At 39.1% G+C, this 13,605-nt stretch overlaps 2 protein-coding genes across 2 annotated transcripts in view; both read left to right on the top strand.

Annotated features, from left to right (window-relative positions):
- Nucleotides 1-99: 99 nt before the first annotated feature.
- LOC125230246 (COP9 signalosome complex subunit 7b) lies at nucleotides 100-3,877 on the top strand. The gene is made up of 4 exons (XM_048135349.1): nucleotides 100-448; nucleotides 771-1,023; nucleotides 2,204-2,424; nucleotides 3,077-3,877. The coding sequence occupies exons 1-4, from the start codon at nucleotides 254-256 to the stop codon at nucleotides 3,227-3,229; spliced, it is 822 nt and encodes a 273-aa protein (XP_047991306.1). The 5' UTR covers nucleotides 100-253; the 3' UTR covers nucleotides 3,230-3,877.
- Nucleotides 3,878-5,603: 1,726 nt separating this feature from the next.
- LOC125230602 (protein yippee-like) overlaps nucleotides 5,604-13,605 on the top strand; it is a 204,915-nt gene continuing 196,913 nt past the window's right edge. Inside the window, exon 1 of the mRNA XM_048135807.1 lies at nucleotides 5,604-5,968. The gene's annotated coding sequence lies outside the window, so the exon portion shown is untranslated. The remainder of the gene's footprint in view (nucleotides 5,969-13,605) is intronic.

Here is a 13,605-nt window from a genome sequence, read left to right as displayed (position 1 = left end):
ACAAAGACAAGTTTTTACGCCCACTTGTATACTCGGTTTTACAGTGTACGATTGAACTTGCGTGTGTGTGCGCAGCAGAATGACGTTTGTTTTTTTTCTGTTGTGTGCGTGTGTGTATCTGTCGCAGAATTTGCAATATCTACAACTCGTTTTGTTGAAGAAAATGTGCATTTAATATCGTTATTAGTGAAAATAACCCCTTGTTGCTTAATTAGTGATATTATTTAGGTGTTAAAGAACATTTATTAGCAATATGAATGCTATGTCCATGGATAGGGACGAGCCTTCGTCGCTCCTGAGTTTTTCGTCAAACCACCCATTGGAACAGTTTGTGCTTTTAGCAAAGGGTGCCAAGGGTTCTGGTGCTGCAGAACTGATCAAACAAGTGCTCGAAGCCCCAGGAGTGCACGTATTTGGCGAGCTGTTGGAAGTACCGAACATCTTAGAGGTCAGAGGTTACAATATTTTCTTAACTCAATGGGTTATTCACTCATCGATAAGATAAAGGTAAAAACGAGTTTAGAAATGTATTGAAATATTATACACAGACAGTATACAATGAGTTACTTTAAACAGATAGTTTCAAGGATATAGTCACACTTATATGGTCAATGGTCAAAACACAGATAACTATTTTTCAACATGTCAAACTGCAGATCAATAGAATCGCCAACCGTTGTAGACCATTCACTTACACCTATTTCTACCCACATCATATTCTTTGTATAACTTTTTTAACACAATCTAACTTAACCTCTTTTTCCTTCCAGCTTGAAAATGGTCCATACGCGACTCACTTCAACACACTCAACCTCTTCGCTTACGGCACCTACAAAGACTATCTAGACAACAAATCTGACTACCTAGAGCTCACACCTGTTCAGTGCAAGAAACTCCAACACCTGACCATTGCGACACTTGCTACGCAGGAGAAGCTGATCCCATACAGTGTGCTGTTAAAGGAACTCGATATTAAGAATGTTAGGGATCTGGAGGATCTTATTATTGAAGCTATTTACGCTGGTGAGATAAATTTATATCTATTTTTTTGTTTTGACTTGATGTTAACTCTGTTTATCACTTTATTCTATCATAATTCTTGCATCTTTATGGTGTAGTGCTCCACATCTACATGAGCGTTATCTGTGTATACTAAGGTGTCCATACATCCCCATGTCTGGGAGCTGTCTCCATTTTAAGCTGGGTGTCTCCACCATGGGACATGGTCAAGTATATGGATCCCTACTAATAGCACATAGAAACCAAGACAATTGAAGATTGGGTATGGTTTATTATGTGTTATGGGCAGTGATCGGTTCGGGGGTGCCAATTCGCGGGATCTCGGTGCGTAAGCTTAGTATGGATATAGCTTTTAGCCTCTGGATCCATATGAAATGTTTAAGTTTATGTTGAGTTCAGAAATTTTATAAATGTATAATTTAACAATTATCTAGCATAGAATATGGCATTGACGAAATATGAAGTAGGTACACTATTTTTGCCATTTATGCAAACAAAAACAATAGACATGTCATATATTTTGGTATTCGCGTATTTCTTTTCAAATCCTCCTTGCAATCGACGTCAATATTTATAATGCTATCTCCTATTCCTGGATATTTATAAATAGGCAAGTGTTTTAAGACTATGTTGAAATAAAACTATGGAAACGGATTAATTCGCGTATAGTGAATTTACATCCCGACGTTTCGAACCCTTTAACGTTTGAGGTCATTCACCCGAAATGACACACCCACAGAACTATATTTAGATAGAAGAAACAAGTTCATCTATTTGTATAGGGGCCGAGCGTGTCAAATTTTGTACTGAAGTTGTTCCTTGCCTGTAATTTTAAATATGTCTCAGGCTCTTGATTGTTCATAATTTTTGTGTTGTTGCAATTGAATATCACGTAACGAGGAATTTTTTATGTTTTGATTGTCTTCAACTTACAAAAATTGACGCCCGAAAGCTGTGCAAGCTGCGATTAAAGACGGACAACTCAGTGGATTTCACTGAGTTCATTTGACACGCTAAGTAGATACGTTTGCTTGATCTATGGTATATATGACATCTGTGGACACACCCTAATCGATTACTGGTTATGGGTATATTAAATTTGTCGTACACCTCTTTCACTGTACTGTGAAGGCCTTCTCCTCTTGTAATTTTCTACTTTGCTTACTCAAATTCTTTTTTTTAGACATCATTCACGGTAAATTAGACCAAGAATGCAAACGCGTGGAAGTAGACGTGGCGATCGGGCGAGACGCCCGTTTGGAGGATGCCTCGGCCATCGCTGACGTCCTAGCTGACTGGTGTAACTCGTGCGAGGCTGTGCTCAGCTCTGTGGACCGCCATATTCAGCGAGCTAACCATCATAAGCAGCGTGCTATCAGACATCAACAGACTATTGAACAAGAGGTAGGTGTCCAACTCTCCAAAATCACAGACATTTTAACTGAGTGTAACTCTTATGAAGTTATAAGATTATACACAGCTCCATGGATCCCAAATCTAAGGAAAATAAATTCGTCCCTCGTTGAATGTTGAAGACAAGAAATCCTGAAATAGAAATTTTATCATATAACACATAGAATATGCATATTAGATGGATAAAGAAATACATATCAATTTTCGTTATTTGAAATTTTATTCCTTATTGAAATGCTGCCAAACTTTTACATGAAATTTCCTACCTGGGATTTTTTACTGCATATCTTTAACATTAATTATTAGGCGGGTGAATCACCTTTATCTTGCTTGTTATTGCCATGGTTACGGTCCCCTGGGTCACCCTGGTTTTATGCAAAATTATGCTATTTAAACTATGCAAACAAGCATTTTTCTGTTGTTAATACATCCCTTTCTTAATGGGCCATCTACAAACATGGACTACATGCATGTTTGCATAATTAAAGTAGCATAATTTTGCATAAAACCAAGGTGACCCAGGGGACCGTAACCATGGCAATAACAACCAAGAAAAAAGTGATTCACCCAGCTTATTTAACGAGTATGTACATAAATTTTGAAATTTGTAATATCCTGGCACATCATGTAATCTTTCTTCCAGATAATATTCCTCAAGAAGACCTTGAAACCTCAAGCCGACACGGAAGACTCTGCATCAGGCGGCGGCTGCGACAACCACTCGGCGCCCAAGAAGAGCTCCGGCAAGGGCAAAATCCCCCGCAACGCTCCCAAGTTTTGGCAGAAGAACACGTAGACGATTTTTTAATCTGAATCAGCATTGTGCAGAAAGGGGCTACCTCGAATCACGTGTTACCTATCTGTCACACTTGTAAATTCGTACGTACAGTCTGGCAAAGAGTTAGAAATGAAAAAGTGGTAACATTGTCGTGTTGTTCCTTTCAAATCAATACTTATGTATGAGATAACGAGATCCTGTTTGCCAAGCTGTAGGTGTGACAGGGACACTTTGAGCGTGGTTAATGGTAGGCCCTCAGGACTGTTTCTTCACATCATTTATTCAATATATTATAACTATGATCTACTCTCTTCACGCCAAGCTTACAGGCGTAAGCGATCTAATGTAAATCTTACTTGAAAGCGCTAAACCTTATAGGTAACTTTTAATAAGTAACGTTGCAGTAATGACACCCTTCGGTGCTCTTGGCGTTCAAACGAGTTAATAAAAGGTACTCGAAAATAACTGAACATTCACGTTTTGATCAGATATTTGTGAGCACCTTGGCCGCTCCGATATAAATGATAGCGACTACACAATTTTAACTTTAAAAAACCATTGTACTGAGATGACAGTTGTAGAATGCACAATGCTGTATATAACTGTATGTAATTGATGTTCTTGTGATATATATCTGATTGAATAAAGTTTTAGGTATTTGCTCTTGTAATGTATTTGTTTTAAACGTCTCAAATACTCTTATCAGCTCATTATTTACACAGGAAAACCCATCTTATATACCACAGCTTATTTACACCCTAGTACCTACTTACGAAACCTTTCTGCCTACTCTTCCTCCTACCCTTATCCCTCGTTATATGGGGTCGGTACAATATGTCTCCTCTTCCATTCTCCCCTGTATACTGCCTACGTCCCCAAAGGAAATGTTCTAAGCACTAATCTTATCAAGTACTGAAGATACAGATACTCGATATACAGGTGAAATAAAAAGAACCTTTCAAACTTTGCATAGTGACTTTTGACGTCATAATGAACAACTCTTATTATAGGATCAATGCTGAAATCGCGAAAAAAAAATTGGCTTTTCCATAGAAATGAGCGGCGTCATGATCATGACAGTCGAAATGTATGGAATAGCCAATTTTTTTTTGCGATTTCAGCATTGGTGCCATAATAAATCTTGTTCATTATGATCTCAAAACTATGCAAAGTTTGAACGGTCCTTTTAATTTCACCGGATGTTCGGCCAAAAATACCTGATACCAGTGATGCCAGAGTTTAAAAAGATCAAACAGTAAGGGCACTAAGGGCGGGCGTGGTCAGCGTTAGGCGTTACTGCTCAGTAGCATCTAATGCCGACTATCTCAACATGTGTTGGGTGGCTCTAAAGAATCCCTAACATACCTACCAAGCGAAGTGAGACATGGCATGTACGTTGCTTCTAAGCATAGCCAGCAGGGTTAGCACATGATTGCCGCGAGATAGACTATTAGAAGAAGATGTGTGTGATCTATCTCGCAACATTCATCTGCTAACCCTGCAGTGATAGTGGTCAACAGTTCTCACCACACACAGCCATGTAGACAATCTACACCACGTAGATATTACGTCTCAGAGAACAAGCTCAATTGCATCGTCATGATACAGATACCACGGTATGTATATGAACTGTATTACCTACACATACACCTAAATTGGGTTAGATTTTGTGTTGTTACAAACACCGATATGTTTTGTCTCTCTCCAAATAAAAAGTACACGAGTGTGATGGAGACAACATACCAACTTCAGCCTATCTGGGTGACCTGTAGAACGTTAATTTCATAATATTTTAGCTCTGTCTCTTTCTAAGTGTTTCAGATTCCAGTTGCCATGTTCGTCGTATTATTTTTATACTATCATAGGAAAATTTAACATTCTATGGGCTATAATATGGAATGACGCAAAATTGAACACAAACCTTTTGCCAACGACGGCTATCTCTTGGCTTTTACCACCTCTACAATGCAAGTCGCTCAATGGTTTATTACAACAAAGTTAGGAAGGGATTTAATACCACTTTGAATGGAAGGGCCTTTTGCGGTAAACCTCGAATACTAGAATTGATTGAACAAATGAACACCTATTATGTCAATTCAATACACTATTTCTTGAAGCGCCTGAAATATTTTTAATAGCAAATTCATCTTTTGACGTTTTATGCTAGCTAACTCGTAAGCTCTAGGTGGATCTAGATTTGTTTGTATATCATTTTACTTCGGATTTAATACACAATTTCTAAACAGTTTAATTAAAACGTATTATAACTTATGTAACCAATTAGATATTTTTGCAAAATAACCTGGCTACCCCTCAATAAATTGTCAGTCGAGCGAGTGGGACAACCTAGTCGCGGCCTGCCGTTTACCGACGGAGAAGGCAGACGCACGAATCGGTTCGTGTCATACGAACGCGTCCGACGTCAAAGTCGCAGCGCAAGCAATTGCGCAGGCAGTGCAACGATTCTCGCGTTCGCAGGCCACTAAAAAGTGATGTAAATAACATTTTAAACCCAAAACACTGTAAACAAAGACTTTAAGTACTTAAATAATCTAAAAACAAATCGATAGACTTATTGTGACCGCTCAAAACGCCGTAGCAACGGGCTGGTGGAAACTACGACACAATTGACGTTCTTGTTTGCAATAATTATGTCGTGATTTCTTTGTTAAATCGTTCCTCGGAGGTTAAGGATAAAACTGTCGTTTACCAGAGTGCAGAGTTCCGTTCCCCCTCGTGTATTGGATGATCAGAAAGGCAAGTACTTATTATGCCCTTTGTTAGGACGAGTTTCACCTTTCGGCCGCTTTCATGGTCGTTGCTGTTTTTCTGTTTATTCAATAACAATGTTACATACCAAATCACAATAACATACGTCGCCAATGTGATTAATTTCACCTTAAACTGCCAGCTGCAACGTATGCAAAAGTACAGCGTAAAATACTTTTCATTTTATCACGATTACAACATACCTACCAATACAAATAACCCTTTCACTAGGGTTCAAGACCTTTCAAATCTTTCAATCAATACAGTAGTTGCGTGTTTTGATGGTTAAAAATAATATTATTGATGTATTGATGTTACTATGTGGTGTGTGTACGTGTATTGTGTTGTGATTCTTTGTTGTGCGAGCCAGTCAGCTGTTCGGACTCTGAGGGAGGGGAGACTGGTCTGACAACTGCCTGCGTTGTATTGTCTCGCAACTTCATAACAATCTATGGTATAGCAAAGATGTAATTGAGATATTTTCTTTGTTAACATGCGAATGCAATGTTAATAAGTAGGTAGGCAGGAACCTGACCGCCCTCTTTTATTTTTTGTTGATTTTGCCACCTTTGTTTCCGATCGATACCTATTACCTACCCTACCTATGTATAATCTACGGCCAAAATAGGAAAAGAAAAACAATACCTATACAGGATGGTCCAAACCTTGACGTCAAGATTTTTTTTTAGATTCGTCACAACATGGGCTATCAGAACATACCCCATATATTAGCCGATATTTTGTAGTTTTCCAGTTACGAATTTGTGAATTTTTAAATTAATTTCTTCCTCAAGAGTTATTTAAGGAAGAGAAGTACAAAAAATCGGTCAATATACATGGAGTATATTCTGATAGCCCATGATGTGAGGAGTCTAAAAAAAATTCTTGACGTCAAGGTTTGGACCACCTGTACCTATAGGAAATTAGGAATTTGTACACTGCTTAGGTACCTAGATAAGTAGGTCGCTATTTACCAAATTTGTAGCCTCTTTAAACCTTTCAGATTATCGCAAGCAATTTGCAATACATTGCAGCATTCGAACTGTAGGTATTCGACTGTATGTATTCGTTTCATTAGCTTTGTAACTTAGCTATTAGTGCGTTTTCGCATTATCCGATCCGATATCGAATGTAGGACCGATATCCCATACATTTGAGCCGCCATCTTGGATTTTTGCCTTAGAAATCCTTCCGACATCCGATATCGGATCGGATAATGTGATTTCGCATTTAGCCGGATACTAAGACAATTATTAAAACATGTGTACTTTGTAGGTACTTTTACATTACATAAGTAGAATATACCTAACCTAAATCGCATCCCATTTTTTGTAATGTCTGGTTTTATTTTTAGCCTTGTAAGTAGGTAATTATACAAAAATAAATCGATAGCAGTCAAAACTTGGTAAATAGAATAGGTAATAGTCCAGTGTAAGAGCCCAATTTAGACGGTACGAGTACTCTCATACGAGTTTTATTACATTGCGGTATTTGATAGCGGTGCAAAATTGTATGTAACCTCAACAGCCCGCAATGTAACTAAAATCGCATGCGAGTTCGCACGCCGTCTAAATCAGGCCTAAGGCCGTTTTCACATTATCCGATCCGATATCGGATGTCGGAAAGATTTCAATAGAAAAAATCCAAGATGGCGCCTGTAATGTATGGGATATCGGTCCGACATCCGATATCGGATCGGATAATGTGAAAACGCACTAAGGGTGAGGTGTACTCGGGTAATTCCGAACGTCAAAAACCGTCGGTAAATTCCGAAATTCAAATGATAATCACCTTTGATTCCATAGTAATAAGGGTCCCTTTTCGGATTTACCGACGGTTTTTGACGTTCGAAACTACCCGAGTACACCTTACTTAAAATAAGATATAGCGCCTTAATCTGATGTACATAATAAGAGCGTAGGGCCTATTTATGACACAATTTTTTCAATAAGTACATACTTTTGCACTCGCAGCCGCCCACCCGCTATCTACGGTTGACAAAAAAATGCAGTCATGTCATGATTAAATGCAGAATCGGATAGCCCTTTCGAAAGTCAGTTGAAAATTGAAATACGACCTCTCCCTCAAAAACACGTCGTATTTATCTTTCTATAGCCGCGTCTCTTTTATTTATACGGGAGTGATTATCTTTTGTTCGTTTTTATAGCCGATAGCACAGAATACATATTAGTTGCTCATAGTTTACTAGCTCGCGGTGGGACCAGTGCCATAGACTCCAAAAACAAAGTGTACAGCCTATAAAAGAAAAGAATCCTTTGTTCCATCCACGTGACGATTCAAATAGTTTCTTCTGTTTGAACTAGTTACACAACGATCCCTATTCCCATAGCCCGAGCGTAGCATGAGCAATAAAATCTTTTCAACCACACCAACTGGTAAAGGCTTCTCTTTGCTATTCGAAAACATATTTAAAGTCACACACAGGTCGAACGCGATTAATTAACATTATTTTTACCTTTTTTCCCAACGTTTCGGCCAGGTTGCACTGGCCGTGGTCGCGGAAGACTGACGTCCCAGCAAAGTGTCACCGGAGATGTAAACAACACAAAACTACCCGATATTAATTTATATAAATGTTCGGGGTAGACAAATAAATATAATCTACCCGATTTTAGTTATTGTTTATTTCCCACCGCACGACACACAGCACTCACAACATCCGCGCACTGGTCTGGTTAAAGTGTTATATTCGAAAACAGATAGCAAAATTGCATTTTATCCACAAGAGTGCAAAGTAATTTCATATAAATTTTAACTTGATGCCTTGAGCTTGCTGGAAGAATTTACCTATAAATGATGATTTTGAATCATAAATATTGGATAGATTGATGGATTTGATTTAGTTTGATGTTTTATAGTCAGTATTTTGTTCGTGTTGGTGTGGTGAAAAATGTTGTGTTTCACTCGGTGGCAAAGTTTGTTTAACCTTCGTGCCTTGAAACCCTCGCAACGCTCAAGATTCCACTTTTTGAACCACTCGCTACACTCGCGGTTCAATATTGGAATCTTTCGCTTGCTCGGGTATCATTATTGGCACGTGCGGTTAAACAACAACGTTGCCCCCCTTTAAAACAAATAACTACCTACTGCATAATTTGTAAAAAAAAAATACTTTTAAGTGTACTATTTATAACTACCTACATCATCTTCAACAGTCGTATTAAGGCGAGCGAATTAGAATGCGCATTGTTGAAGTTATTGATCTATTGAATAGGGATTAAGGCCGGCAACAGCAGTCTTAAAATTCATAATCTGAAAAAATCATAATCTTACAAAAATCAGGTCGAGTGCACGGAGTTCCATACATTTTGCGACTGTCCACACACACCCTTGTTTTTTAAGATTATGAGTTTTAAGACTGTCTGTTGCCGGCCTAAAGCGTCTTTTTCGCCAGTTTTGAATTCAAAGGTATTGAACAGTATACAGGGTGGGCCAAAATAGGACCACAACGTCAAAGTTACAAGCAACGGCTATATTGGCCATGTTTTTCAGTAATTTTTTGGTGAAATTTTATAAAAGAAAGAAAGTTATGCCGTAACATTTCTTCTCAGTAAGTCACAATCACAAGAGAGCAGATCGCTTACCAGTTACTATTGTCTATTAGCCATTTTGCGTAACAGCATCATAAATGCCAGTCATGAAGAATAGAGATAAAGAAGCAACCTCTTTATGTATCAGAAGTGCACATATAAAAGAAAAGATAGATGGCGCAGCAATCGCAGGTACATAAGGGTTTGACAATCTCTCAGCCTTCTCGGTAGTAACCCCGCCTACGGAGCAAGAGGTCCCGGGTTCAAATCCTAATGAGAGCTTTTTTTATTTTTTTCTACAGATGATTTTTCCTGAGTTATTTTATTTTTTTAATATCCAAAAATAAGTTGTTACAACTTTTCGAAATTTCATTTGCAAGATTTACAACATTATCTAAGATGGGGCAAACAATGTAAAAGGGCTATGGTGCAAATACATTTGTATAAATAAAACAATAACTAAACACAATTAAAATACACAAAAAGAAAAAAAAAGATGCCTGGCCGCTGCCTGGAACCTGAGAACATCTGCATACGAAGCCAGCGCACTACCACTGGACTACGTCTTGACATACCAAGACCGACGAAATCAGCCTACAGAAAAAGAACATCTATTGTGTGCAATTAAGGAAACTATAGGTCTGGTTTTTTGTTGCTTATTTTCTGTTATTTCTTGTATATGACTGTTTGTTTCTAAATAAAGAGAAAAAAAAAAAAAAAAAAAAAAAAAAAAAACATCTAATGTCATGTCACGTCGCTGACCATGAGAGAGGCATGCGCTCCTAGCGGAAAGATTTGTAACTGCAATTAAATGGCCTCAGCCTGTCATTTTTGCGACTGTTCTACTTTGACAGATTTCTTTCAGACCTCCTTACCTCTATTCTCCATGATGTCAGTTTAAAAGTCATTGACAAACTAGCTCGAAGTTAACCCTTTGTCTTCCTAAGGCTTCTCAACCTACATATGCCATTATTGTCACCACAGCGGCCAGCAATATCGGATTAACGTCCGAGTGACACGTAACCTAGTTACTGTATTGATATCTGTGGAAGTGGGTTGCATGGCTGCAAATAACTTATTACTGTCCGGGATGGAGATAAAATTTGCATTTTTATCAGGCGTCTCAATCAATTGATGTCAGTCAGCCTAGTATAGATGGTGTTTTTACGTACTAGTGCGAGAAGTGGTTCATTATATGTTAGGTCGAAACTTCGGAGGGCCATCTTTACTGAAAAACGTCGTACGAAATTCGTAACTCGTGTCGATTTAAAACACTCCTTTCGGTCGTGTTTTAATTTATCGCCACTCATTTCGAACTTTATTCGCGCTTGTATCGTAATGTACTAATTTTAACCGCCGCCCAAATCTCAAGGGAGGACGTTATCATTTCGTATGTTTATTTTTAAGACAATGCAACAGAGCCTCTGCTGAGAGTGTTTGGCGTTTGTGTACAATTACTTGACGATTTTGCCACTTTTTAATTTGTACTCTTTTTTTGGCAGGCTGCTGTCAACATAAACACCATCTACCAATGTCATTTTTAAACAGCTCCAAACTGGAGACGAACAGGCCCCGTAGCCAAATGGCATTTCTGCGATGCGAAACGCCGCAGAAATGTAGTCTGGCTCCGTCGCGTCTATACGCAAGAGCGATAGAGATAAATAGCTACAAAAGAGATATTATCGTGAGCGTTTCATGAGCGTTTGTGCAATCCGCTACGCACACAGTTCACACTCAAAATGGGTCCGAATTTTTATTACAATTTCAATATGGCCGGCCTTTTCTCGAGCCTTGACGATAAAACCACAGGGGTAGGGTCAACGCCTTCAAATGCAATAACTATTGCCGCTGGTTCGTTGCACTCATACCCATAACAAAACCGTCGAACAATACGCAACGTAATACAACTTGTGGTCATGGTCATAGGACCACAGACTAAGCGAGGTTGTAGACAAATAGGCATAGACCACAGATAACATAGACTTGAATACAGATATAGTGTCATGACTCTTTTGACCTGTGTACAGGAAATCATAGTAGGCATTGTCCGTAAACAGTTTGCGGTCTATGAGAAATGTATGTATGTAAAGTAGACATGATGAAATGGAATAACTATAATAAATTGCCAAATGCTTACACATTCACACTAAGTATTGTTATATGTGGCTTTCCATACAAGTGTCCTCATGTGCAGATTCAGAATTTAAAAAATCTGTTCGCAGGCACTTAATTCTGCAGCTCACTGTACATGGATCAATTAAGTAGGACAAGGAACATTTGTGACCATCTGGGTAAAGGCAGGGGCGGCTCACTCCGCGATTCTATCGCCGCGCTACAAGTACATGCCGGCGGCCGCGAGTTCGCGGCCTACTCAGGGGTGGGGGGGTGGCGCGCGTTCTTACGGAATGCACGTTCGTACTTTCTACTGTTACTTTACGTCGCGAGGTTTTTTTAAGCTATGTCCGTGTGTAATGGCAAATAATACTTAGTTCAATAGACATATTGAATAAAATAAATTCCATAAGACATTCTTACACAGATCTACTATTGACTGTCCCATGGAAAATTTCAATAAGGCTTGTGATGTTGGAACTTGAACTTGAACAAAAATATATAAATACAGTATATATAATTAGAAAGTACCCAAGTTTTGAATATAATAGTATAACATTTTATGTGAGCATTAATTCTTATGGATCCATTGGTAACCCTGTCACCGGACGCCGCGCACGTGCGTCTCGTTTCTTTGTATGAATTTTGTAGGTATTTAAAAAGGCGGCATTTCGGGAACATCAAAGCAGTGGGCCTTCTGTACTTGTACTATTATATATTCTGTGGTAAAGGGACCTTATTGTCGATGGCGCTTACGTCCCGCGGCGTCGATTTGTACACGAACATCGCTCATAACGCCGTTAGCGCCATCGACAATAAGGTCCCTTTACCCAGATAATGTCACATGAGGAACATTAAGGCATAGGTACATAGCCGGTATAGAATTAGCTAAAAAAGGCTGATTTGAAATCAAACTCAAATCTTGCTTGCTACGTATAATAACATGGTCAGAAAGTCCCAATTGCCCTAATCTCGGCTAAAAACAAAATAGTTTCGACATATCGACAGACGAGGATGAAACTCATTTTAGAAGAACTGTCTCCCTGCCGAGGTATTCCTGATGAACTGTTTTCCCGATGAACTGTGAACCCCATACGGTTCTTTAAAAAGGAGTGTACAAGTTTCTAATGGGTCGGCAACGCGCATGTGTCCCCTTGAGTTGCAGGCGTCCATAGGTTAGGGTGACTGCTTTCCATTGGGCGAACCGTATACCTGTTTGCCACCGACGTGGTATAAAAAAACTGTTTCAGGAATGCGAGGAGGCATCGTATCCGTGTCTTATTGTATGAAGAATGTATGGAGACGCCTTTGATTTTCGCCGTGAAAGATGAAAAATACACGGTTAAAAGTACAATTAAACGGCAAAAAAGCACGGCAACGGCCCGTGTTACCTGGAAGATTAGATACAGTGCGGACACTAAATAATTAAATTAAATTACACGTAGCATGACCCACGCGTTTATCTCGTGCCGTTGACCTTCGGGTCAGCGTACCTGACTTTGCAGCTAAAGTCCGTTCCGAGGAGATACGCATCACGACTAAAAAAGTTTGAGTTTGCATTGGTGTTCAACTTTTTCTAAGCTAGTTTCGTATTTTAGATCTTCTGTTCTAATCCATACTTAATACTTATTTTTTTTTTTTAATAGCCTATAGTGTGTCCCACTGCTGGGCAAAGGCCTCCCCTGTTTTCCGCCACTCGTCACGGCTCTGTGCATGCTCTCGCCAGCCGCCACAAAATGAGTTCAGGTCTTTCCGCCATCTCATCTTTGGTCTACCTCGGCCTCTGGTAATTTGTGGCACCCATTCGGTCGCTACCTTGGCCCATCTCTCCGGATGCATCCGGATTGCATGCATTAATATTATAAATGGGAAAGTGTGTGTGTCTGTTTGTTTGTCCGTCTTTCGCGGCAAAACGGAGCGACGAATTGACGTGATTTTTTAAGTGGAGATAATTGAAGGGAT

This window comes from Leguminivora glycinivorella, chromosome 10 (genome assembly GCF_023078275.1).
Source record: "Leguminivora glycinivorella isolate SPB_JAAS2020 chromosome 10, LegGlyc_1.1, whole genome shotgun sequence".
Lineage (NCBI taxonomy): Eukaryota > Metazoa > Arthropoda > Insecta > Lepidoptera > Tortricidae > Leguminivora > Leguminivora glycinivorella.
The sequence above is the reverse complement of the archived record's forward strand: the minus strand, read 5'-3'. Positions and strand labels throughout refer to the sequence as shown.